Genomic DNA, 24850 nt, shown 5'->3' with positions numbered 1-24850 from the left:
ATTATATTAATTACATTAAATATTATTTTATAAATTAAAATATTATTAATATCAAAATTAATTTTTATTATTAATTAAAATTTATAAAGTAGTTTCTAAATTCACATACATTATTAGTTATTAAAGTTTTAACTACTAACTACTTTAATATATATTAGATACCAATTTAAAAACTAATTTATAAATTTTTATTAATAATAAAAATTACTTTATATATTACTAATTTTTTAATTTATAAAATAATATTTAATTTAATCAATATATAATTTTTTTTTAAACTAAATATAATTTAATATACCTAATCTATATACAGAGTTACTAGAGTTCATTATCTATCAATCAGAAGGTAACTCGACAAATTTATCTTCCTTTTCTACGTACTGTGTCACAATTACAATTACCTTACACGTGAACAAATAATATGAATAATATACTCTCTTTTTTTTTACTTTCAATTTAATTTTTATTGTTGATAAGAAAAATAATATGAAACAAGCCCCACCCTTATAAGCCCCGCCCCACAGTGTATTTTAAAAATATAAAAATAATTATTGTAGTTAGATTATAAATGATGAATTTTAATATGTTGTGTTATTAAAATGTATAAAAAAAATTATAAGAAAAATAATAATAGTAATTATGAAAGTAAAATAGAGCATAAATATATATATATATATATATATTATAGCAATAAAAATAAAAATACTTACACTGAAACAACATACCGCTTTATATATAGTTATAGAGTTTTATAGAATTTATTCAATCTTTAAAATAAAAATTAATGTAATAAGACTTGTACATTAAAGAAAATCTTTAAATATAACTTTAAATTAAAGAGATTTGATGAAAAAAAAAGTAGTGAGGAAAGTAAATTATCACATTAAAATTTGAAAGCAGTTCTAAGTACATCTCAACAGAGAAATTTAGTGTAAAACCAAAATAATGCATAAAACGACTTAAATAAAAGTTTAATGAAGATCATGATCGCTATATATCAATTATCTAAAAAAAATCAAGTGATCACAAAATAAAAATAATTATCCAAGAAATTAATTAATTAGCAAAAGAAATTAATAAGGTAAAAGTATAAACTTTATATAAGAAATTTCATAAATATTGATGAACAATAACATTAATATAATTACATTCGTTCAACAGAATGTCATCACTTATCAAAAGGTGTATGTAGATTAAATGCAAACATATAATTTCTTTCTTAATTTACATAATAAATAATTCCTCTCTTTTATAATAGATAGAAAATATATAGCAAAACATTAATTTAAAAAAATAATAATTATATTATTCTTGCTTCACTTTACAAATACTTCTAAAACTCTTTAGTTACTTGTTTTGCAAAATATATACTATCATACAAAAACCTCCATTATATTAAAATTCACTTCTCATTTTCGTTTGTGTTTAGACATTCACTCACCATCGATACAAATATATTTTTAAAATCTATGTTAGTACCATCAAATTAAACAATATCAGTTATTTTTTTGTTAATAAAATATTGAAAGACGATAACTAGATGAGGTAGAAAAAATAAATTTAAGTTAACAATTCATGGCAGTTATAACTTAAGTAGAGTACAGAAGTCAACATTATTATTATTGCGAAAAAAAAATATGTTGACACCCAAAAAAATTGTATAACCAGCTGGTATTTATTATTTTGCTTTTACTCATTTTTTTCTAATTATAAAAATGTATTCATTTCTAATTATTATATTACCTTTCAAAAACAAGTTCATTTCAAAATATTATTTTTTTTATCTAGAAATTTATGATCAAAGTTTAAAATATGTTAGTTTAATATTTTTTTATAAAACTCATATTAGTCATTATTATGAAATTTGATATTTTAACCAGACGAACACATTAGACTTTATCTATCATTTTTTTATCACATAAAACATATTAGAGGAATGCCCTATTGATAAATTGACAATTGATGCTCCTGGCGGGACTAATGCAGAGTCACTTTTGGGTCACCTTGCTTCTGATAAAAAATATGGAGGGGAGGATGATTTTGCAGATATGTCTTCTCTTGAGGATGCCTCAGATCATGATAGGTCCTCACCCAAGCAGAGGTTGTTCACTCCCACTTTGGATATTTCAGAACCGGGAATGGTAAGGAATTCACCTGCTTTTATGCAAGCCAAGGGCTCAGAGTCACAACTTGTAGTACATTTAACTATGACTCTTATTGATGATCATCATGTGGAGGTCTCTACTCCTGTGGTTGTACGATTTCCACCACGTTCTACCTCTCCTCAGAGGGCTAAATCACCTGGGAATGCTAAAGCACCAATTAAGACTCTTATTGATGGTCATCACGTGGAGGTCTCTGCTATTGTGATTGTACCATCTCCTTCACGTCATACCTCCCCTCGAAAGACTAAATCTCTTAGGGATGTTAAAGCACTACTCCCTGATAATGATACATTGGTCCTGCAAAATCACTTTTCCTTTTTTGATGGTTTGGAAACTACAATTGTGGGAGGAGATCCTCATATTGGTGCGTCAATTATTCCAACTGCCATTGTTGAATTTAAGTATGACCATATCACTGTTGAAAATTGGGTCGTCTCCAAATTTGGGTTGATCCTAATGGGATGGAGGAGCATGCCAGTGATACCTGGGAGGAAATAGTTCGCACTAAAAGAAAATCAGGGAGACCACATAAGGGGGCTGGTAAATTAAAAAAAAAACTGCTAAGGCAATTCTCTCAACAACGTCACAATGAAGGTCTCTTCATTTTTCTGGAATGTTAGAGGACTGGGAAACCACAAAACTTTGGAGATGTTGATTAGTTTACTTAAACTACATAAATCCCTCCTGATTTTTCTTGCTGAACTATGATGTTGTACATTAATGCTTTCGATGTCCTTTTCAAATTTGTTAATATGCATTTGGGGGCTACGTCTCCTATTGTTAATAAAGTTGTCGAGCTTTGGTGTTTTTCGGTTTCTAATCTTGTTCAAAATTTCTTGGTCAATGATCAGTTTATTTATGTAACTTGCCTTTTGCATGAATGCTTTAGCTTTGCAAGTATTTATGGTGCTAACACATACTTGGTTAGACAATTTTTGTGGAGGGATCTTAGTTTCTTCACAGGGCCTTGGTGTATTCTGTGAGATTTTAATGTTGTGCTCTCGACGGATGACTGCAAAGGGGGGTGGCTCCTAATTGGGTTTCTTGTAATTAATTCCTTAATTGGATTAATACTAATGATGTTTCTTGTATGCCTTTTACTGGATCTTGTTATACTTGGTGTAATGGAAGGAGAGGGTTGCATAGAACTCATAGAAGTCTGGATTGGACTTTATGTAATGGAGTGTGTCAGAATGAATGAGATTCTTGTACTTATTAGGTTCTTGCTAAAAATTGTTTTGATCATTCCCTTATTCTTGCTAGTCTTGCTAGTAATTCTTTAAGGAAGGTTAGCAATTTTCGTTTCTTTTTTATGTGGCATCGGGACACTTCATGTATGAAGCTTATTCATGATTCTTGGGTTAATAAGGTTGTTGGTTGTCCTATGTTTATTTTGCAACATAAGTTAAAAAAGTTGAAAATTGAGCTCCGAGACTAGAATAAAAATTCTTTTGGTAATGTTCACAATGCAGTTCTTCTTAAGTAGGGTCTCCTCCTTAGTATTCAACAAAACTTAAAGACTGCTAGTTTGTCTGATATTGATGGGCTTCTCTATCAAGAAAAGATTGCTAAGGAGGAGATTGATCATGTTCTTCACTGTCAATATTTGTTTTGGAAAGAAATGGCTAAGAAGTTATGGTTTAAAGATGGGGATCGAAATACTGTTTTTTTTTCATGTTGTGGTCAAAAGGAGAAATAATTCTAGTAGGATTCATCATTTACGGATTGAAAATGAGGTTATTGAGGATCCTAAACTCATTGAGGATCATATTTTGGAATTTTATAAAAATCTTGAGTCTATTTTTAATGTTTCGAATACAAGTAATATGGAAGATTTTATTAGTACTTATATTCCTAAGCTAGTTTCCTCTTAGGAGAATATGATGTTGATTAAATGTCCTAATTTTTTGGAAATCAAGAATGTTGTTTTTAATCTTAATGGTAATAGTGCTTCTGATTCTGATGGTTTTGGTGGTATTTTCTGTCATTCTTGTTAGGAAATTATTGGGACAAATGTTTGCAATGTTGTTCAACAGTTTTTTAAACAAAACTAGGTTCTCCCTGGAATGTACAATAATGTGGTATCTCTTATTCCTAAGATTCAGGATGCTGACTCAATTAAAGATTACAGGTCAGTTGCTGATGCTAATTTCAAATTTAAGATTATTTCCAAGATAATGGCGGATAGGCTTGCACTTGTGGCTACTAGAATCATTTCTCCTAATCAATATGGGTTTGTGCAGGGTAGACAAATTTAGGATTGCATTGGTATTGCTTCTGAAGTTATTAACATGCTTTCTAAAATGGTTAGAGGAGGTAATGTGACTTACAAAGTTTATATTTATAAAGCTTTGACACTTTGAGATGGAAGTTCTTATTATTACTTTTAACATGCTTTGGTTTTCACCCCTTGTTTTTCGGTTGGATTAATACAATTCTCCACTCAACTATGCTTTCTATCAGAATAAATAGCAGTTTGGTGGGGTTTTTTTTCTTGCAGTAGAGGTGTTAGACAAAGTGATCCTTTGTATCCTTTACTTTTCTATCTTGCAGAGGAAGTTCTTAGTAGAGGTATCTCTGAGCTTGTGAATGATACGAAAATTCTACATATGGCTAGTCCGCTAGGTTATCCCACTCCTTCTCATATTTTATATGCTAATGACATATTTGTTTTCTGTATGGGGGATAATAAGTCTCTTAGAAATTTGAGTATTTTTCTTAAAACATATGGTGATTTTTATGGTCAATATGTTAATAATTCTAAGAGTAGTTTTTTCACCATGGATAATTCTGCAAGATTTGTCACCAAAATTCAACGTATTTTATCTTGTAGTCATGGTTGTTTGCCTTTCAATTATTTAGGAGTGTTTATCTTTATTAGTGCTCCAAAGTGTCGATTTCTTCAACCTTTGGTTGATAAAGTCAAATTGAAGCTAACATCTTGGAAAGGTAAATCTCTTAGCATGATGGGTCAGATTCAGTTGGTCAATACAATGATTATTGGATTTCTAGCTTATATCTTTAATATGTATAAATGACATGTTTCACTTCTTAAACAAGTTGAGTAGTGGTGTCGAAATTTTATTTGGACTGGTGATATTCTGAAAAAATAAGGCATAGTTACCGTGAATTGGGATACAATTTGTTCTCCTCTTGAGAATGGAGGTTTGAAGATTATTAATCTTCATCATGAAAATAAAGCATATCTTCTTAAGCTTGCTTGGAACATTTCAAGAAACCAGGTACACCATTATCTACAGTGCTCTAGCTATCGAGTGTCTAACCCCTTTGTTGACTTGAGCGTTGGAGTGCCTTCTATAAGTACCCTCCCATTCAGCGCCCACAAGACGGTCGTGAGCCGAGGCTAAGAAGGAAAGGTGTGGAATGAGCAAGGAAGGAGGTTGAAGAGTAGCACGACCAATCGACAGGAAGGAAGCAGGCGAGTCCTCTCAATAGTTCTCTGGGTCGCATCCTCAAACGAGAACAATTGGCGCCCACCGTGGGGCCGAGAGAAGATCGAGTTTTGAACGACAGTAGATGGTATCAATCTTAAGCATGACAAGTGAGAGGATGTTTGAAGCTGACCAGACCGCGTTGTTGTTATCTTTCAAGAGAGAGATGGTTGAGTTGAAAAGGAGGAACAAAGAGGTGAGTAAGAAGAACGAACAAGAGATTGAAGCTCTCCGCATGGAGAACGAAGACATGAAGAAGGAGTTGGTCGAGGGAGGACCGTCCATCGCGTCGACCAATCTTGTCGGTAAGTCGATCACCTCCCCTCCTAACCCAAAGGCAGTCAAGGAGACTAAGGACATGGACCCAACTCAGGAGATAGATGGCGAGTCCTGCCCCAACAATCGACACAGTGGATTTTGTGCGCTGACACCCGTTCACCGATTCCATCATTGGGGTCCCACTGTCGGACAGGTGGAAGGGATTCAAGAGGGACCGCTACGACGACACAACCGACCCAGATGAACACATGGATGCATACACCACGCACATGAGCTTATATACCGCTGACGATGTGGTTATGTGCCAAGTGTTCCCCGCATTCCTAAAGGAAGGAGCTCTTAGTTGGTTCACGAAGCTCCCTCCCTTCTCCGTCAATAGCTTCGCGACGCTGATGTATAAGTCTGAGACACAGTTCGCCACAAGCCACCCGCACTATCTAACCTCCATCGCCCTGGTTAGTATCCGCCAAGAAAAGGGGGAGTCTTTGAGAACCTTTGTTCACAGGTTCAGCAAGGTAGCGATGAGCATTCGACAACCGACCGAATGCTTGGATAAGCTCAGAAAGAGGGTTACCAAGTACATGCAATTGAAGGAACTAAGGGAGTTCCGCAACCAAGCCCGTGCAGAAACTGGCAAATAGAAGGGGAAGGATGAGAAGGAGCATTAGGGTCGATCGACTAACCGAGAAAATAGAAGGAGGGACAACCGGGGCAGTCAGTTCTCAAGGTATACCCCCCTAACAACTCAGAGGGGGAGGACCCTGGACGAGACTCTCAGCACTGAGTTGATCCCTCCTAAAAAGGCATCAAGCCTCGAAAATTCCGATCGAAGGAAACAATGTCGGTACCACAAGATTAGTGGGCATTCCACTGAGGAATGTCAACCCTCAAGTATAAGATTGAAGACCTTATCCATGCTTGACATCTGCAGCGTTTCATCCATGGCGGCCGAGGGATGAGGCGTTCCCCCCAGAGGGACGAACCCCCAAAGCGAAGAAATTGCTTTCTTTCTAAAGCAAGGGACGACTGTCGACCCAAGCATTGGACGAGGATGGAGGACCCTCCAAAAAGAGAAGACCCGCCAAGAGAGAACAGAAGGGGAGACCGAGAGGTCATCAACACCATCGTCGATGGGTTTGTCGAAGGAGGAAACTCCAACAGTGCGAGGAAAAAGAACCTCCGGGCGGCACATCAGGTGAACGCAGTATCATACCGGCCGAGGATGCCGCCAATTACCTTCACCGATGATAACTTCAAAGGCGTGGATTGTCGACAGGATGATCTGATGGTTGTATCGATCGATATCAACAAGTTCACCATTATGAAGACGTTGGTTGATCAAGGCAGTTCAGTAGACATTCTCTACTAGAAGACCTTCAAAGCAATGAGGATACCAGAAGTGGAGATGGTACCATATGACAACCATGTGGTCAGCTTCGGGGGCGAAAAGGTCGGCACTAAAGGCTACATTGAGCTTTATACCACCTTCGACGAAGTAAAGACCATTAAGATCATCAGGATCTAATACCTGGTGATCGATGTCAACACATCCTACAACATCCTCCTAGGTCGACCGTTCATCAATCGACTAGGGACGATCATATCAACGCCTCATCTTACGATGAAGTTCCCTTCAACGTCGAACGACATCCTCACAGTGCACGTGAACTTGAAGGTTGCACGAGAATGTTACAATGAAAGCCTTAGAGTGGAATCGATGCGAAACGACCAATCCCCTAAACGCAAATCTTCTAGGAGACATAAGTCTCCATAAAGGGAAGCCCAGCCTATGCTAGTAGACTGCATGGTCGCCATGGTGGATTTGGATCCCCGCATGATCGAGAATAGGTTGGAGGATAGAGAAGAGTTGCGTCGAGTGCCTCTCATCGATGAGGAACACAGTACCTGTGTCAGCACGGCCATGGCGGCTGCGAAAGTTGAGCTCATGCATGCAACGTTGAAGAGGAAGGTGGACCTCTTCGCGTGGACGAACTCCGACATGCCAGGTGTTACCCCAAACGTCATCACCCATAAGTTGTCAGTGTTCAAGGAAGCACGTTTGGTCGCGCAGAAGAAGAGAAATCATGGCGATGAAAAGAGGCTCGCGGCGAAAAAGGAGACCGAGAAGCTTCTCTCGACCGGATTCGTCCGCGAAGCTCGGTATACGATATGGTTGGCCAATGTGGTCATGATCACCACACCGAACGACAAATGAAGGATGCGCGTGGACTCGTAGATAGAGCAACTAGTCACAAGATACTGAGCTTTCTGGACGCTTATTCTGGCTACAACTAGATTAGTATACACCCCTGGGACAAGGAAAATACGACCTTCGTAACGGACGATGCCAACTATTACTACGAAATCATGTCGTTCGGTCTAAAAAACGTGGAGTAACCTACCAGCGGTTGATGGATAAGATCTTCAAAGGCCTTAGCAGTCGGTGTGTAGAGGTCTACATCGACGATATTGTAGTGAAGTCTGACTCCTGCGACCAACACTTCAATCACTTGGGAAGAACATGAGGCTCAATCCCGAAAAGTGCACGTTCGGGGTTGGAGGACGAAAAATCTTGGGATTCATGCTAACCCATCAATGAATCAAGGAACACTCGGCCAAGTGTCGAACAATCACCAAGATGTGAAGCCCCCATAATACAAAGGAGGTCTAGCAGGTCATAGGGCGTTTGACCTCCCTCTCTAGGTTCGTCCCCCGCTTGGCCGAGAAGACGCGATCGATGGTGCAGCTACTCCGCAAGGCGACGAAATTTAGTTGGGATGAGAGGTGTGAAGAAATCTTTCAACAGTTGAAGAATTTCCTATCGTCACTGACAGTCATTCAGAAGCCGAGACCTGACCAGCCTATCGTGGTATACCTGGCGGTTTCAGAGGAAGCGGTTAGTGTCGCGTTGGTACCAGAAGTGGAGAAGGAGGAACGACCGGTATAATTCGTAAGTCGGACGCTCCACACAGCCGAGACGAGGTACCAGATGATCGAAAAGGTAGCCCCACCCTAGTCTTAACGGTGAGGCGGATGCGCCCTTACTTTCATAACCACTCCATCACTATACGAACTAACTATCCCATCTATAAGATTTTATCTGAATCTGACCTTGCAGAACGAATGATAGGATGGTCGGTCGAGCTCTCAGAATTCGACATTTGGTACGAGCCAAAAGGCGCTATAAAATCCCAGTGCTTGGCTGACTTCTCCGTCGAGCTAATGCATCTACTTGACGTCTCAGTCAAATGGACGTTACATGTCGACGACTCCTCGAACAAGACCTTGTGTGGAGCTGGGATCGTCCTCGAAGGACTTGGCGACCTCCTCTTGGAACAAGCTCTTAAGTTTGGATTCAAGGTGACCAACAATAAGGCAGAGTTGAAGCTCTACTCACGGGCCTGAACCTAGCATACAACATGGGTGCTCGCGAAATCACTTGTAAAAGCAACTCCCAAGTGATGATCAGTCAGATCAAGGGAGAGTTTGAGGTAAAGGAACCTTTGCTCCAAAGGTACTACCACACAGCCCGCAACAACCTCGTTTGATTTCAGAAAGCAATAGTGGAGCACATTAGACGACAAGAGAACAAGCGGGCTGATGCACTGTCTCGGCTATCAACCACCAAGAAAAAAAGCCACCATAGGTTTATCATGCAGGTATGGCTGAGAAAACCCAGCATGACAACAATCGAATGCCTGGCGGTCGTCAACGCTGAGGCCGAGGCCGAGACTTGGATGACTCCGATCGTCCAGTACCTTGAACACGACATGTGCAAGTCGGATGAAGAAAAGGCCATGAAGCAACAATGCTCAAGGTATACCATTCTCAACTGAGACGTCTACCGAAAGGGCTACTCAGTGCCACTACTTAAGTGCCTCACCCAAGACCACGCTAAGTACGTCCTCAAGGAAATCCACGAAGGGGTATGCGGAAGCCACTCGGGCGCCTGAACAATGGCTGCCAAAGTCCTCATGGCTGGCAGTTCATAGACTGAAGACTTCAGTCTTTCTATGACGACCTCGAGATTAAGTCCGTTATAGCCTCGGTCGAGCACCCCAGACCAACAGGCAGCCGAGGTTGCCAACAAGGTTATCCTAAATGAATTAAAAAAGCGACTCGGCAAGGCAAAAGGCTGATGGACTAAAGAATTGTTGGAGGTCCTGTGGGCATATCGTTGCACCCCTCAGTCGTTCAACCTAACGTATGACACCGAAGCAATGATCCCGATCGAAGTAGGCGAGCCTACCGTCTGAAGGAAGATGTTCGATCTGACCCTAAATGAAGAAAGTCTCGCGACCAACATAGATTTGGTCAATGAGTTCCGCGACAAAAGCAAAATTCATGAGGCAACGTGCAAGCTTCGAGCAGCAAGGCGCTACAACACAAAAGTCCGACCAAGAAGCTTTCAAAAGGGAGATCTCGTTTGGAGAATGAGGAGTGACGCAAGGACGTAGAACGTAGGCATCAACACCTAGACGCGTGAGCACGAGGCCTCAGCAAAACAACTCCAGGCCGCTGTCGAGCAGATCCGCCTCTAGGACGACCTTCACCATGGTGCGCTCTGAATAGCCAACGTCAACCTTCACTCCCTTAGAGAAGCGTATGTTGGCATCGAGCATGGTCTTACGCGACTTCGGCACAGCCATAACAACTTCAGAAGAAGGCTCAGCAAGCGGGGCAGGCTCTACAATGTCGGTTGGGGATGAATCCACTTGGATAGGAGAACGCCGCGGGGGAGGAGGTGTCGGCATTGACCCAGGCAATCGAAGGGTTGTTGTGATGTTGCCCCCTTCCCTTGGTCTTTTCTTTCTTGCAAGAGGAGTCGAAGCCCCAACATCAGCAGTTGGGTGGATGCCACCGGCCGCCGTGTCAATGCTCGGGCGACCCTTGCCCTATCGAAGAGCCCTCTCCCATAAGGCATTCACAAGACTCTTAGCCTAGGACACCTCGCGACTCATGGTTTCTGCAAAAGACAACAAGGAAAACGTTAGAGCCCTTTCATCTAAAGCATCACAACACAAGAAAGACCTCGACCAACCGAGACAAGCAGGATTGTCATAACCTCAAAGGCATCCCAGCGCAGGGCCGACATATACAAATCAACCAGCTTCCACGTCAAGAGTTTTTGAGGGAGCCCGTCGAAGAGAGAGTATATCTCTTGCTCCTCAGCACTCGGGGTCGAACGAGGCCATTCCTTGAACTGAGTGGGTTGTTGGTCCAAAACAGAGGAAACTTGGACAGACCGACATCATTAAAGAAGCACTTCATCCCCTTCGGATGAATGAAGACTCTAAAGAATTTCTCCTTAAAGTTTTTTTAAGAAGAGAAGGGACCAAAAAGTACATTTTTTCGCCGATCGACTAACGAATGCCACAAAACCTGTTCGGTCGGGTAGGAGGTGTAATAACTCAAAAATGATGAGGGAGTAGGAGGCAGGTGGAACACATCACAAATGAGGCGGAAAGCTTGAATAGGCGCCCAGGTGTTTGGATGCAGTTGGGTAGGAGCCACGTTGAGCGCCCGAAGGACACCAACCGTGAAATTATCAAAAGGGAGAAAGACGTGAAGGTCAAAGACTCGGTAGGAGACCGAGCGGAACACACCACGTCGGTCATCTCACACAGTTCGATACCAATGGCATATATACTAACGTTAGGCTTCAAAACACCGACCTTGTCCAAAAAATTGGCAACCAGGTCCCGTTTCGCAAAGACATAGGTGATCCAGGTCACCTTTGGATCCACCCGGTCAAGCCCCTGCGGGGGCGATTGTCTAGGGGAACCCGACCGATCAAAAGCACCGGTTGGGTAATCCCCTCTTACCACTGTTTCCATGAGGGGCAACGTTTGAATCGCCCCGACCGACAGAACCTCGGTCGTGGAAGAGTTGGACGAAATGGAAGAAGAAGACGATGAAGACAAAGACAAATACGGAGGAGATGGAAGAGGAGAAGGGGGAGCTGAAGAGGAGGACGTGGGACGAGACAGAGAAGATATGACTAACCTTTTAGAAGACTCAAAGGGTGGTCGACAAAGAAGATTTGAAGAGCGGTCGAAAACACAAGAGATCACTCGGGTGTCGGAGCAAGAAAACGCAAGAGCAATAACTCAACACTATTGGGACCCTTATTTATAACCTTGGGGGTCTCGAAATGCAAAAGGTCACATATATCTCAATCGTTAGATCTCACCAGATCCAATGGTCCACATCAATTGGCGCAAAAAAAACCCTCATTAATGAGGGTCATGTCATGCGCACAAGCGCCACTTTACATCACATCATATCTCAAAAAACGCAACCGTCGTATCAGGCCCAATCGAGAGATCCAACCGCCACCACAAACCCCAAGGCAACCGACCAATGCATCAAACTCTTCGGGTTAATCATCCTTGAGCTTGGGGGCAAGTGTATTGGTACGGTCCGTACGATCGATAGCACGTCTCGGACCCCGTCATTGGATCGACCGAGACCATACAAGCTGTATCTATAAGGCCGATCAATATCATGAATTCAATCACGCTCAAGTAAGATTAGGCAAGCTAACCCATGATTAGGAGTTAGGTAATGCAACCCTAATCACGGTCCAACTCCCTAATCTAGCCCAACAAGGTAAGGCCCATGATAGTGATATAAATAGCAGACATTTCAATAAACCAAGTACGTCAGTGCTCTAGTTATCGAGTGTCGAACCCCTTTGCTGACTTGAGCGTTTGAGTGTCTTCTGCAGGTACTCCCATTCAGCGTTCACGAGACGACCGTGAGTCGAGACTAAGAAGGAAAGGTGTGGAACGAGCAAGGAAGGAGGTTGAAGAATAGCACAAATAACCGACAAGAAGGAAGAAGACAAGTCCTCTCAATAATTCTCTAGACCCACCCCCAAACGAAAACAATCCAATTGCAAATATTTTCGCTAAAATAAATTCTTTCAAGGCACTCCTTTGATGCCTTATGTTTTAAAGTTTTGCAATTAATATAGTTTTACCCGTTAATTAAATCATTTTTTGACAGTAATTGTTGATTTCCTACTTAATGAATTTTTCGATTTTATTGACTAAAATTAGCATATCACATAAACAGTAAAAGCCCCGCACAATACAAAATATAACCGTTCTACCCTTCTAGCAATTATAGCTCAATAAATGATTTTATTTAATATGGAAAGATAAATAAGATGAGAGATAATGAAACTACTCCCTCCGTCTTAAATTATTGGACATTATTAATTATTTTTTAATTTATTCTCACAAATTACCTTAATATTAATAAATGATGAGAATAAATGTAATATATTTACTAAGGATCAGTTATTTTAATAAAAATTAATTATATAAAATGGAGATTATAAATAAAAACCTTATGTAAACGAAGGTTATATTAGTATTCTTAACTTCGTATCAGTTATATTTATTATTCTAAGGTTTTATAAATTAATATTACTAAATAAAAATTAATTTTAGAGATTAAAGTAATTAGTTATTTTTCTTATTTAGCCTATGAAACAATTTAACCTTCTTCTCTTCTTCTCTTTTTCTCCTTCTTTCGACTTCTCGGGCTCTCATTCTTATTTTGGACTTTCGTCTACTGGATTCATTATATTGGGTTTGGGTTGATTCTTTGTTACGGGATATAAGCTTTCACTTGTTGGGTTGGTCAGGTTCAACTCTCGATTTTTTGTCTCAAGATTGTTCTCGGGTGAATGTGTACCTATAAGGAGCTCTGATCATAAAGTCAGAATCAATTTGTTCAAGTATCAGATAAAAATCAGGGGGTTTCTTCCTGCACCTCTACACTTTTCTTTCTGCACCCCTACATTCTTCAAAAATACTGAAATTACCCTTTACAGTTTTAGGTATTTCTGGAATAGTGGTTCCGTAAGCAAAGGATATCTCCATAATAGAAAATCCGAAAGAGAAAAACTCATTCCGCAACATCTTTCCTTGAACACATTTTTTTTTATATCCAGATTTATAAATCTGGAATTCATAAAACATGTTCCGGAAAAGACATTCTAGAAATATTTCGAAAAGAACAATCCAGAAGTCATTTTTTAAAGGGGTAAAACAGTCATTTCAGAAAGTGATGAGGTGCAGGAAGAAATTTGTAGAGGTACAGGAAGAAGTTACATAAAAATCACTCTACTTACGTGAGCATATTACCTATTTAGCATATCACCTATTTATATTTTGTTGGGTTTTGATTTGATTGAACTTTTACTTTTCACACCTTACAATTACTAAATACATTTTAAATATTTTAGACCTATTTGTTGGACTTTGATACAAATGTTTTTCTATTTTATTATTTATTTATTTAATTTAACTTCTAGCATGATCTCTCGACCTTTCCATCATTCGGTCCAGTTAGTACAACTATTATATTAATTAAATTAAATATTATTTTATAAACTAAAAAATTAGTAATATGTAAAATAATTTTTATTGTTAAAATTTTTTTATAAAATAATATTTAGGTTGATATAATCATTAATACTAATTAGTTTATATTTTAAATTAATAATTAATGTAAAATATAAGAAGTCAATAGCTATGCTTTGTAGCATGAACACTCAACGGTGATACTTATAATTTACGTAATAAACTTAACCAGAATGGAGAGAGAAAATCAAGAAGAAAATATTTGAAGAAAGTTCCTGCTGCAAAGCATCCGAATCCATAAAGTAAGTAACTTTTTCAATGGAACAATTTAGTCTCTTACATCATTCTGAAAAATATCTCCAAGAATAAGGAAAAGGGAAATGCACCCATCTAGAACTTGAAGCCATGTGTCTGATAAAAGTCATAAAATAATATAAAACGCTATAAATTTATTATATCATATTTCAAAATTAAAAATAATATTAACATCCATTTTGATATCTTATAACGAAATCATAATATATAAATAAAATATAATGTTATAAACTTGAATTAAAGTTAAATTTTATTATTTCAAAAGTTGAAACCTACTCGAGTCAGTGAGGCTAAGATGACAGTTTTCATAATAATTTTAGTCGAGATATTCATAGTAATAGAAGTTTATTCTAATCAAATTTATTAAATAATATTTTATTCTAATCTTATTTATTGGGGATGGTGTACCTTTTGCAGTACTCGTTGTGAGTATTAATGAGTTTATTAATAACTAAATGGTGTCAAATATTTGTCATATGTTTCCTCAGAACTACCCAAAGAGTGATGTAATGTGTGTAGAATTTTAGGGAAGCACAATTCTTTTATAAAAAGGGAACAATGGATATTCACCCTGAAGAAGAATTTTAGTGCAGTTCAACAACTGCATTTGCCATAATTTCCATTAACAATCATCAAGGTTCTCTCTCTCTCTTTAACTTTGTGTCTATCCTTTGCTTATGATCACTGGTGAGACAATTTCGTTGCCCTTTTAGTCTGATAAAACATCACCTCTAATTAGTTTGCATCTTTCGCAGTGTAGATAGTGGAGAATAATTTATTTATGAATATAGCTATAAGTAATGCAGGGGAAAACAGTTGTTGCATCTATTTTGTTTTCCATTTTGATTGGATTTTGTTTTAGATTTCTGTTTCTCCTGTTTGGCATTGGAAAAAGATATAGAGACATCATAAATACCAATTGGCCTCCAAATGACATATAAAGAGAAGGAAATGGTTTTGCAGGTGTTATGATTGATGAGAAGAAAGAGTTAAAGAGAATTAATAGATGTTGATTTGATGTTCAAAGAGAGTGGATGTTTTTCTATCTATTATTACTCAATGACATTATAGCCTATTGAAATTCTCTTTTGTGCCTCTTTTCTCTCTGGTTTTAATAATTTTAGAAGACCTATTCTCAGCTAGACTAGCATGACCATCGGAGAAAAAAGCATGGAGGGTGTTCAAAATGTTGGACATGTAAGTATTATCTTTTTTCAAAAATGTTCTTTTGGTAGAATAATTGGAGCCATTATTGCCCTTTCACTTTGAAGGAGTTGAAATTCTGTTGCAGTATTTAATCTGTTATGAGTTCATTATTCATGTATTTTCACATACTTTATGTGTTCAGGAGAATGCAAACAATGCATCCCCTGTAGCCCCACCACAAGCAACAACGGATGAGATGTTTGATGATTTTATGACACAAATATGCAATGACAATGATATTTTACCACTGGGAGATGATGTTTTCGAAGGCCTTCTACAATCATATGAGTCAATTCCTCTGGATGATGTTCTGTTAGGAGTTCTTAAGGAAATGGAAGAAGGAGAATTGAGAGAAGTGGTGGCAGATATTCCATCACACAGTGGCACAAAAGACACAACTTCAACTATGCAATTTGCCTCAAATTCATCTGAGATAGGGAATGTTTCATTTTCACCAAGGCTTAATGCATCCACTTCCATAACTGTAGAAGAGGAACTAGGAGGCAACATGGGTGTAGTGAATCCAATCCTCACCTCAGAAAACTGTTCAAATTCTAGATTCTCATTCCCTCAAAACAATCCAAATGCATGGAATCACCCAAGTGGTATGACTAACACCACAGTTGGATTAGGAAGTATTGATCAACAAAATCCTGCAGGAGTTGATGCTTCATTTGGTAATCTGATGTTCCCTGATACAACAGGAAACTCACTCAATCAATTTCAACCACCAAGCTTCCCAATGCTTCCTTGTGGTAGTGGTAGCAGCAGTATTCACCAACCATTTCCAAGGACCATTCAATTCCAATCGGTTGGGATCACTGCAAGGGGTACGCCTTCAATGAAGCATCGATTTAATCAGAGACTTGTTTCGCCTCATCCACCATCTTTCAGGGATTTTGATAGCTTCGTGTGTGCGTGGGAGGTAAACTAACACTATGATCATTTCAAAACCTTGGTTGGATGCTACACATATCCTTGTTCCTTATATGCACTAATTTAACTGCATACATATATGTCACTTTAATCCCATTTTTATAGTGTTTTCTTTTCAAAATGTATAATTGATTTGCATTGTACTTGTAGTCAATGAATTGCAAATCTAGCATTGCACATGGGATATGGTTCAATTGAATATAAATGTCTTAAAAAGAATTAGATTACAATTGTGTTATAGATAGCATTAAGCACAGTTTTGTGGTGTAAATATATGTGTGTGGTGCATGTATATCTTCATAAATATTTGATTGAACATAGCTGCTATACTATATCAGCAGCTGTTAAGTAAACTTTATACATTAAATGGTTGACAGTTTAGCATTGAAGAAACATGTTTGTGATGTGCTTCACTGCAGATAAATTAAGTTTAGATTTTGTTGTGTTGGTCTGATATATATATAGTATGTGCATAATATATGGCCATTAAATATGTGAGGAAGTAAAATACAGAGTAAATAGTTAGAAATATATTCATATTAAATTTGGTAATCTTGGTGGAGATGTCTTTACAATGAATATATTTTTTGTGCATCCAGGGATGTTTGATCGGAAAAATTTACTCGAATCGTGAATCCCTTAATGTGGCAAAGGTTCGATAAACTTAATTTTTTAGGCATGTCTGTTCCTATTTTACTGTAACATGAACAATGTTGTCACAATTATGAAAAATAAGTACAGAGTAGTTAAATTTTACCCTGTTTTTTTCATGTGAAACAGGCAGTGAGGAAACCAACATCACCTGTCACGTAAGTGAATTTATAATTCTCCTTGTTTTCACTTACAAAAACAATCTCTAGTGTAATTTTAAGGAAAGAAAATAAAAACTATATAATTGTTTAAACTCAATTTATTGAAAGAACAACTCAAGTCAGATGCATTAATAAATAGTGAAATGTATCATAATTGGAGAAGAAGTCAAATACCAAGAAGTTTCAAATTACATAATTTATTATCTGTTACATCTACTTATTTTTTTGGGTCTAAGAACATTTATTTTCAATGCAATTATTGATTTTTTTGTTTTGTGATCGCAGGCTAGTTGCTGATTGGAGGAGTACACTGCAGATCGTCTACTTCTTACCCACAAAGACTGTGAACTATACACTGAAGTAATTTTGTGACAAAACTATTGCTGAATTTCTAATTTACATTTTCTAAGGAAATCTTATGCATGCTTTAATAACGTTTAAACTTAGGATTTGTGGCGGAGCAATTGATTATGTGTTCTTTCACATAACTGAATTCAACAACCTTGACTTGTACGATCATCTGGAGAAAAAAGACTTGGTGAGTCATATAGGAATCGATTCTGATGTTAAATTTTGTACAAGGAATTTCATTTTCATGTGTGTTTAGTGTATGAGAACCATTTTAACTAAACATCTTGATGCAGTGCGCAAAAGTTGAACTCCCTTCAGAGATTATAATCTTATCTACAACCGAAAGCAAATATCACTTCTTAGGAACAATAATTCCAAGGGTGAGTGTGATGTCAATAGATAGCATTTCACATATGTATTTAAGTGTCCTTAATTTCAAGTTCAGTCACATGATGGATTTAATTTCTTGTGGTTTTTTGTGACTAATAAGTGACTGTGAATTATGCAGGATACAGTATTTATTCAACCCCTCTAAGTTTGCATTTTGGCTCCCAATTCATGGAGAGAAGGTTCAAAGAGCTGTTGTGCGCTGGAAGGGCAACTATCAAGATGCAACTGCATTTTGTCATAAAATTGAGGACAAATACAAATCAATATTCCTTTATATGATCACATGTCATCAATATCAAACAATAGGAGAGAAATACCGTGAAAGTAACTTATTGTAACAGTTGGTAGAAAAATGACTTGGACTTTTGTTAAACTCGTAACTAAGAGTTACAAATTTATTGTTGGTTAAACTAGTTATCTTTTTGTGTTTTATTTTTCTATTTAAAATCATTAGAGGAATCCTTGGCTTGGCAAAGATTTACTTTAAGTCTGGCCTAGCATATCTATCTTTCTTAAGTATGAAGAATTATTTTGGCTCGCAATTCGTTCCAAGCCAAATTCAAGTTAATTTGGGCTTTTTTTAACTTTAAAGAAACCTTTTCAGCTCTAAGTTAACCCAAATTAATTTGGACTTTTTTAACTTTGAAAAAATATTTTTTTGCTCTGAAACCCTTTTTCTGAGAAAATTTGGACTTTCTTCATCATGAATGACTTTTTTTACTCAGAGCCTCATAGATCCGTTCAACCTTTTATACTCTAGATTTCTTTAATTCCTCTTACCTCAATCCACTCAGAGTATGATGGAAGCACTTAGCGTTTTAGATGTTTTCTTGGGGCTTGTTCGCTGACTCTCAATGTGTTGAGTCTTTCTTTATGCAGTGGGAGGATTAACTCTTTTTGCTTCATCATTATTTGCTTGTTTTTCTGCCCTTTTCTGCAGGATTTATGTAAATTTCTACTTTTTTTCATTATCTCTAGGTCTAACTGGAGTTGAAGATCTTTTGACATGTTTTTCTCTAGCTTTTACACATTTTTCTACACTCATTACATGCCTATTGATTTATAATTATTGATTTATGATTTTTACATTGACTTTATCATTTATAATCTATTTTCAAATTTGCTAATAAATACTAAAAATTCAATCAAGCTAAACAATAACTAACTCTAATACATAATCATAACTACCAATCATATCACACATTTTAACCTACATTACATAATGGGCTTTCATTACATGAGTGGTGATAATAAGGAAGAAAGCTCACATAAAAGTAGAGAGTGAAGAGAACAAACAACCATATATATATATTTTGTGACAAGTTGACAACCCATCAGAATATTTAGTATGAATTCTGAACCGATATGTTTTTAAACATGACAATAAACAAGGAAACAAATTTTTAACTAGCTGTAAAAAAATAATGACTACAAGATAAAAACAAAGAAAAAAAAACTATTCAAGGAAACATTCTCCTTCAAAATTGACTAATTAAACAAGATTCTGGTACTTGGGTTGGGGATTAGACTAATTAAAATACATAAAATTTTATAGTTTTGTTCTGTGTATATAGTATATACCAATGTTTCTTACTATATTTTTTATGCCATCACATCCGCAAAACACAAACAGTTAAGGACAAATGGGATCAAGTCACGAGACCATGTTTCTTACTATAATTTGTCACCGTTTCTCAACATATAACGGATAAAATATTTAACAATATCTACAAAAGTTTCTTTAAGGTAAACACTGTCCACAAAATTCACCTCATAAAGACCACGATAATTCTTCACTGAAGAACATGCAAATGTTGAACAGTGTGTACACGTTAAAGGATGCTCGAATTCATGTCACTAAAATAAACACTTTTCATATAATATAATATATAAGTAAATATAAATTTTACTTTATTTTTATAAATTTAAATTATATTTAAAATTTATTTTTAAAATAGGATCAAAACTATTTAAATTTTTTATAATAAAAATTTATTGAGTTATCTTATTAGATCACTTATAATATATAGTTTCACGTATTAAACCACTTATAATATATAGTTTCACGTCTAGATGTGATGATATGTTGAAAATCTCACATAAACTAAAGATAAATATTTTTATGATATATAAGTGTGTGTAAGTCTTACCTTATATATTGATTTTACAAAGTTTAGTTAGAATAATCCATCTTTAATGTTTCATTTAAAGAAGTTTCAAAATTAATTTATTTTAGATAATTAAGTCGTTTTTTTACTTTTATTAGAAAGAAAAACAAGTAATTTGACTATGGGATTAAGTTTCCCTACCTGGTGAATGATGGTAACTGGGACCAAAACCTGTACGAGAGAGAAAAAATAGTGATGAAGTAAAATTCTGGGGCTCCCTTATCTACATTTATTTAAGAAAGTTGCTTTTATTCGTGAGAAACAAATGAGAGAAGTGTGTACAAAATTTTAACATAATAGATTTATAATAAATTGTATTTTATTTTTGTTATCCATTTTTATTTAATATGAGAATCCTACTTTCACTTAATTTTAAAATTAAAAAAACTAACATGATCATAAAAGTGGATTAAACCAAAGAGCAAAGTAAAATTAAGTTACCTTTTTGACATTGACCTATCTCCTCAAACTAAAACATTGAAATCATGAAATCAGTGTAAGACACGTCTATTCAAAAAAGTAATTTGCAAGGTCCACCAAGCATTTTACATCAAGGGTCTTTTTGGAATCCCAACACCTCCTCAACACTCTTGACATTTAATTTTACTATTAATTTAAATAACGTAGTTATTGTCTTAAATCATTATTGTTTATGTGTCTTCTTCAAATTAAAAAAATGACATAATTAAGTTTTAAATACTTCACATATTTGAATATTTTCAATTTGAGTTTCTATTACGAATTTTTTATATTTCTTAATCAGGTCTTGTCATCTAATTTTACTATTAAGTGAAATAACTTTAGGGTTTAATTTTGCAGTCTTAAATACAACATCGTAAATTTGGACAACAATAGATACATGTATCCATAATCCTAATTATCTTTATAAAAAATGAAGTTATTTATGTGAACACATGAAACAATGCCATCTGATAAATTTAAGTAAGGTTCAAGAGTTTCATTTTTTTATTGTCAAAGTCTATATAGTGTTATGATTGAGACTTCAAAATCAAATAATCAAGTAGTTGATGTTAGGAACTCAATTAAAAATATAAATATTTTGATACTTAATTGAGGACCTTAAAATTTAACTATGTTATTTTTTTATGTTTTATATGAAGACTCATAAATAATGACAAGACAAAGTAATAACTATCTCAATAAAATTGATGAGAAAATCAAATAATACAAATTTAATTAAAATATATAAAAGTTTTAGATTTTTCATAAAATATTTTTTATATAAACTTCATTTAAAAATAACTAAATTTACAAGTGATTTAAAATTTAACTCAACTTAAATTTAATATGTATAAATGGTTATTAACGTGAAGAGGTTTACTAAGATGATTTTAATATAGGAGAATGAAATAGGAAGGTTGGATGAGAAATATTGTTCATATCAACATGAGAATGCAATTCGAACCAACTAATTACTTTGACTCTTAAGTGTAAAGTTCATACTGTGACAACCTAAAATCAGGTAATTTATAATAATAATAGTAGATTTTTCAATTAAGTATACATAAAACAAAATTTTGCATAAGCTATAAATAAAAACTATTGAATAGAAATAAACTAACATTTTAAAAGTAAGGATAAAATTTTCACTTTTAAGTTTTTTTTAAAGCTAGCTTGAGTGAAAATCATCTTGTTTGAGCGAGAATGGGTCTCGTCCAAACAAAAATTATCTTACTTAAGCGAGATTGAAATCGAGAGCATTCATAATTTCATTTCAGGTCTCACCTGAGCAAGATTTCTTCTCTTGTTTGAGTGAAAACAGATTCGAGAGCACCTCAATTTTTATTATATTCTTGTTTGATATGCAGAAAAATCTGCATAAACCTGTTATATTTATGAACCAAAGTTACATTCAACACATATTTTATTAATCTACACATTATAATGACAGTTCTTACTCATAATTATTCAAGCACTTTCATTGAGTTATTATGTCAATCTATACATATTTATGCTCTCTAAACAAAAATCATGTAAAATCAAACACCCAATTCTCACTAACAATTACATTTAAATTGATTCAACAAACTATTCAAATACATCCATTTGTTGAAGCTGGAGGAAGCTTCTTCCCTACCAAGGCTTGATGTGTGTTTGATGAAGAAAATGGCTTAAGTGCTTTGAAGAGTGTAATAGGTTTTTAGATTCATTTGTAATTAGGCTTGTAAGTGTGTATGATTGCCTTTTGCTGTGTAACCTATCCTAGATGCCTAACCAAGTCTAGATCAAGCACATGATGTGGTTAAATGGTTTTTGAAAAGCTTTTGAAATGTTTTTAACAGTTTTAAAACAGTACACAAATAAATCTGTTTTATGGAGAAAGAATCTGTTTATTTCTTCTCTGTTAAAAAGGCTTTCGTTAAATAGTTTTTGAAAAGCTTTTTAAAATGTTTTTAACAGTTTTAAAACAGTACACAAATAAATCTGTTTTATGGAGAAAGAATCTGTTTATTTCTTCTCTGTTAAAAGGCTTTTCTAAATTTCTGTTAAGGCACCAAGGGAAAGCTCAGTTCGTTATTTCAGTTAAGCTGAGCTGGCTTGTGTGTGATACTTTAATCTGTTTTACTGTGAAAGAACAGGTTTATTCTTTGGTCTGCTGAAAGGTTTTTCACAAGTTAGTTAGGGCACCAAAGGTACCACTCAGACAGTTATTTCTGTTAAGCTGAGTTGGCAGTTTTCACAAAATAAATCTGTTAAGTTCAAAAATGAATATGTTGTTTTCTTAACTGCTTTTCAACTGTTTTTTGAAAAGAAGTTAGAAACTGTTTTCTATATAAACAATGTCTCTCTCACATGAACAAGTGCTGAGGAATTACGCTTTTGACAGAGATCAAACAATTTCCATGTGAGAAGAAGGATTGAAAGAGTTTTTGAAAGGTTTTCCAAAGAGATTTTCAAGTGTGCTTGTTCTAGGAAACCTTGAATCTTGGTGAAGGTGCTGGTGCAGTTTCTGCAGCAAATTGAACTACTGGTTTTGAGTTCTTGCATCTTCTTTTCAGGTGTAATCTTTCCTTTATTCTGTTTTGTAAAGGTGTAAGTGTTAGTCACTCCTTGATAGGGTTTCTTGGAGTGCAAGGTGTGCTGAAATAGGGTTTTTCAGCATTGTGTGTGTTGTTCTTGTAGTGTTCAAGAACTGCTGGTTTTGTAAGTGATTGGTACTGTTTTTAGTGAATTCCACCTTGGGGTAAGGTGAGACTGGATGTAGCTCTGTATGAGTGAACCAGTATAAAAACGTGTGTATCTTGTATTCTCATCCCTGCACTCTTTTCTGGTTTTTGCTTAATTCTGTCAAGAACTAAATCTGTTCTTTTTAAATTGAATCTGTTAATTCTGGGTTAAGTGAAAATTGTTCTTCCTGATTTGTTGAAGTTTTCTGATCATAAACAAGGTTGCTGCATATAATGGTTTAAGTGAATTGTGAACAAACTGATCATTCATTAAAACCTGAGAAAGGATCATACTTCTTGAAATCTTGTGTTGTGTAGCTTTTGATTGATTTCTAAGCACAGCTGTATCCTTCATCCTCACTATATTAAGCTGATCTGGTTCTGTCATAATTCTCTGTTGATCACAATTTTAAATTGAACAAAATTCAAATTGTGCCAAGACTGCTCTGAAGAATCAATCTGTTTCATGTAAAAACAATCTGTTCTTTTTGTTGGGTTTAATAGTGCCAAAGTTCAAGAGGGAGGGTGAATTGACCTTTTAAAACTTCTTCGCAGAAACAGTGTTTAACCCAGTTTTACAGAAAATAAATCGATTTATGTGAAAATGAACAGATTTATTTCAGCACTGTTTTTGTTTGAAAAGCTTTTAATTCAGCAAGATTAATCACAAGATTATGCAGTGAAAATTTCCAGCAGCACACACACAAATATCAGATTTGAAAAAACAGTGAAACACAAAACTGCAAGCTTCAATTTCAAGCAAGTAATTAAGGTTCAATTGATAGCATGCTAATTAATTGAGTGATCTTTGCAAACAAGCTGTTCCAGTGGCTTTTAACAGACTATGAATGTTCTTCTTGATGTTAAGCAATTTTCCAGAAATTAAGAACACTTAATCACAGAACAGCAAGCTACAACTTTAAGCAATTGTTTAAGGTTCAATTAATGGCGTTGACAGTTTCTTGAGCAACCTATCACAGTCAATCTGTTCCAGTGGCTTTTAGCAGATTTTATATGTTCTTATCAGATTAAAACAGTTTTTTCAGAAATCAAGAACAGTATGCACTGTGCCCAGAAAGAACAGATTTATTTTCAATTGAACAGATTTATTTCTTTGCTGTTTTATCAATTATGCAGAAACGAAATTGCAGAGTGAGGGAGAGAATGAACACAAACAATTATACTGGTTCACTCAACCTGAGCTACATCC

General features: G+C 35.7%; 1 protein-coding gene across 2 annotated transcripts; it reads left to right on the top strand.

The window, feature by feature from the left end:
• Positions 1-15094: 15094 nt before the first annotated feature.
• LOC137806533 (uncharacterized) lies at positions 15095-18715 on the top strand. Of its 2 annotated transcripts, none has more exons than XM_068606723.2 (9): positions 15095-15226; positions 15729-15786; positions 15938-16720; positions 17331-17384; positions 17512-17540; positions 17829-17903; positions 17991-18081; positions 18188-18274; positions 18403-18715. In XM_068606723.2, exons 2-9 carry the CDS (start codon positions 15739-15741, stop codon positions 18427-18429), a joined length of 1194 nt encoding a protein of 397 aa, XP_068462824.1. In that variant the 5' UTR covers positions 15095-15226; positions 15729-15738; the 3' UTR covers positions 18430-18715. The 2 variants fall into 2 exon arrangements, with proteins under 2 accessions (XP_068462824.1, XP_068462823.1); XM_068606722.2 differs by having other exon boundaries at positions 15105-15226; positions 15714-15786; positions 18403-18701.
• The last annotated feature ends 6135 nt before the right edge of the window (positions 18716-24850 follow it).

Source organism: Phaseolus vulgaris, chromosome 3 (genome assembly GCF_051622355.1).
Source record: "Phaseolus vulgaris cultivar YP4 chromosome 3, ASM5162235v1, whole genome shotgun sequence".
In the NCBI taxonomy this organism is placed as follows: domain Eukaryota; kingdom Viridiplantae; phylum Streptophyta; class Magnoliopsida; order Fabales; family Fabaceae; genus Phaseolus; species Phaseolus vulgaris.
Note: the sequence above shows the minus strand (reverse complement) of the source record. Positions and strands in the feature narration are given on the sequence as shown.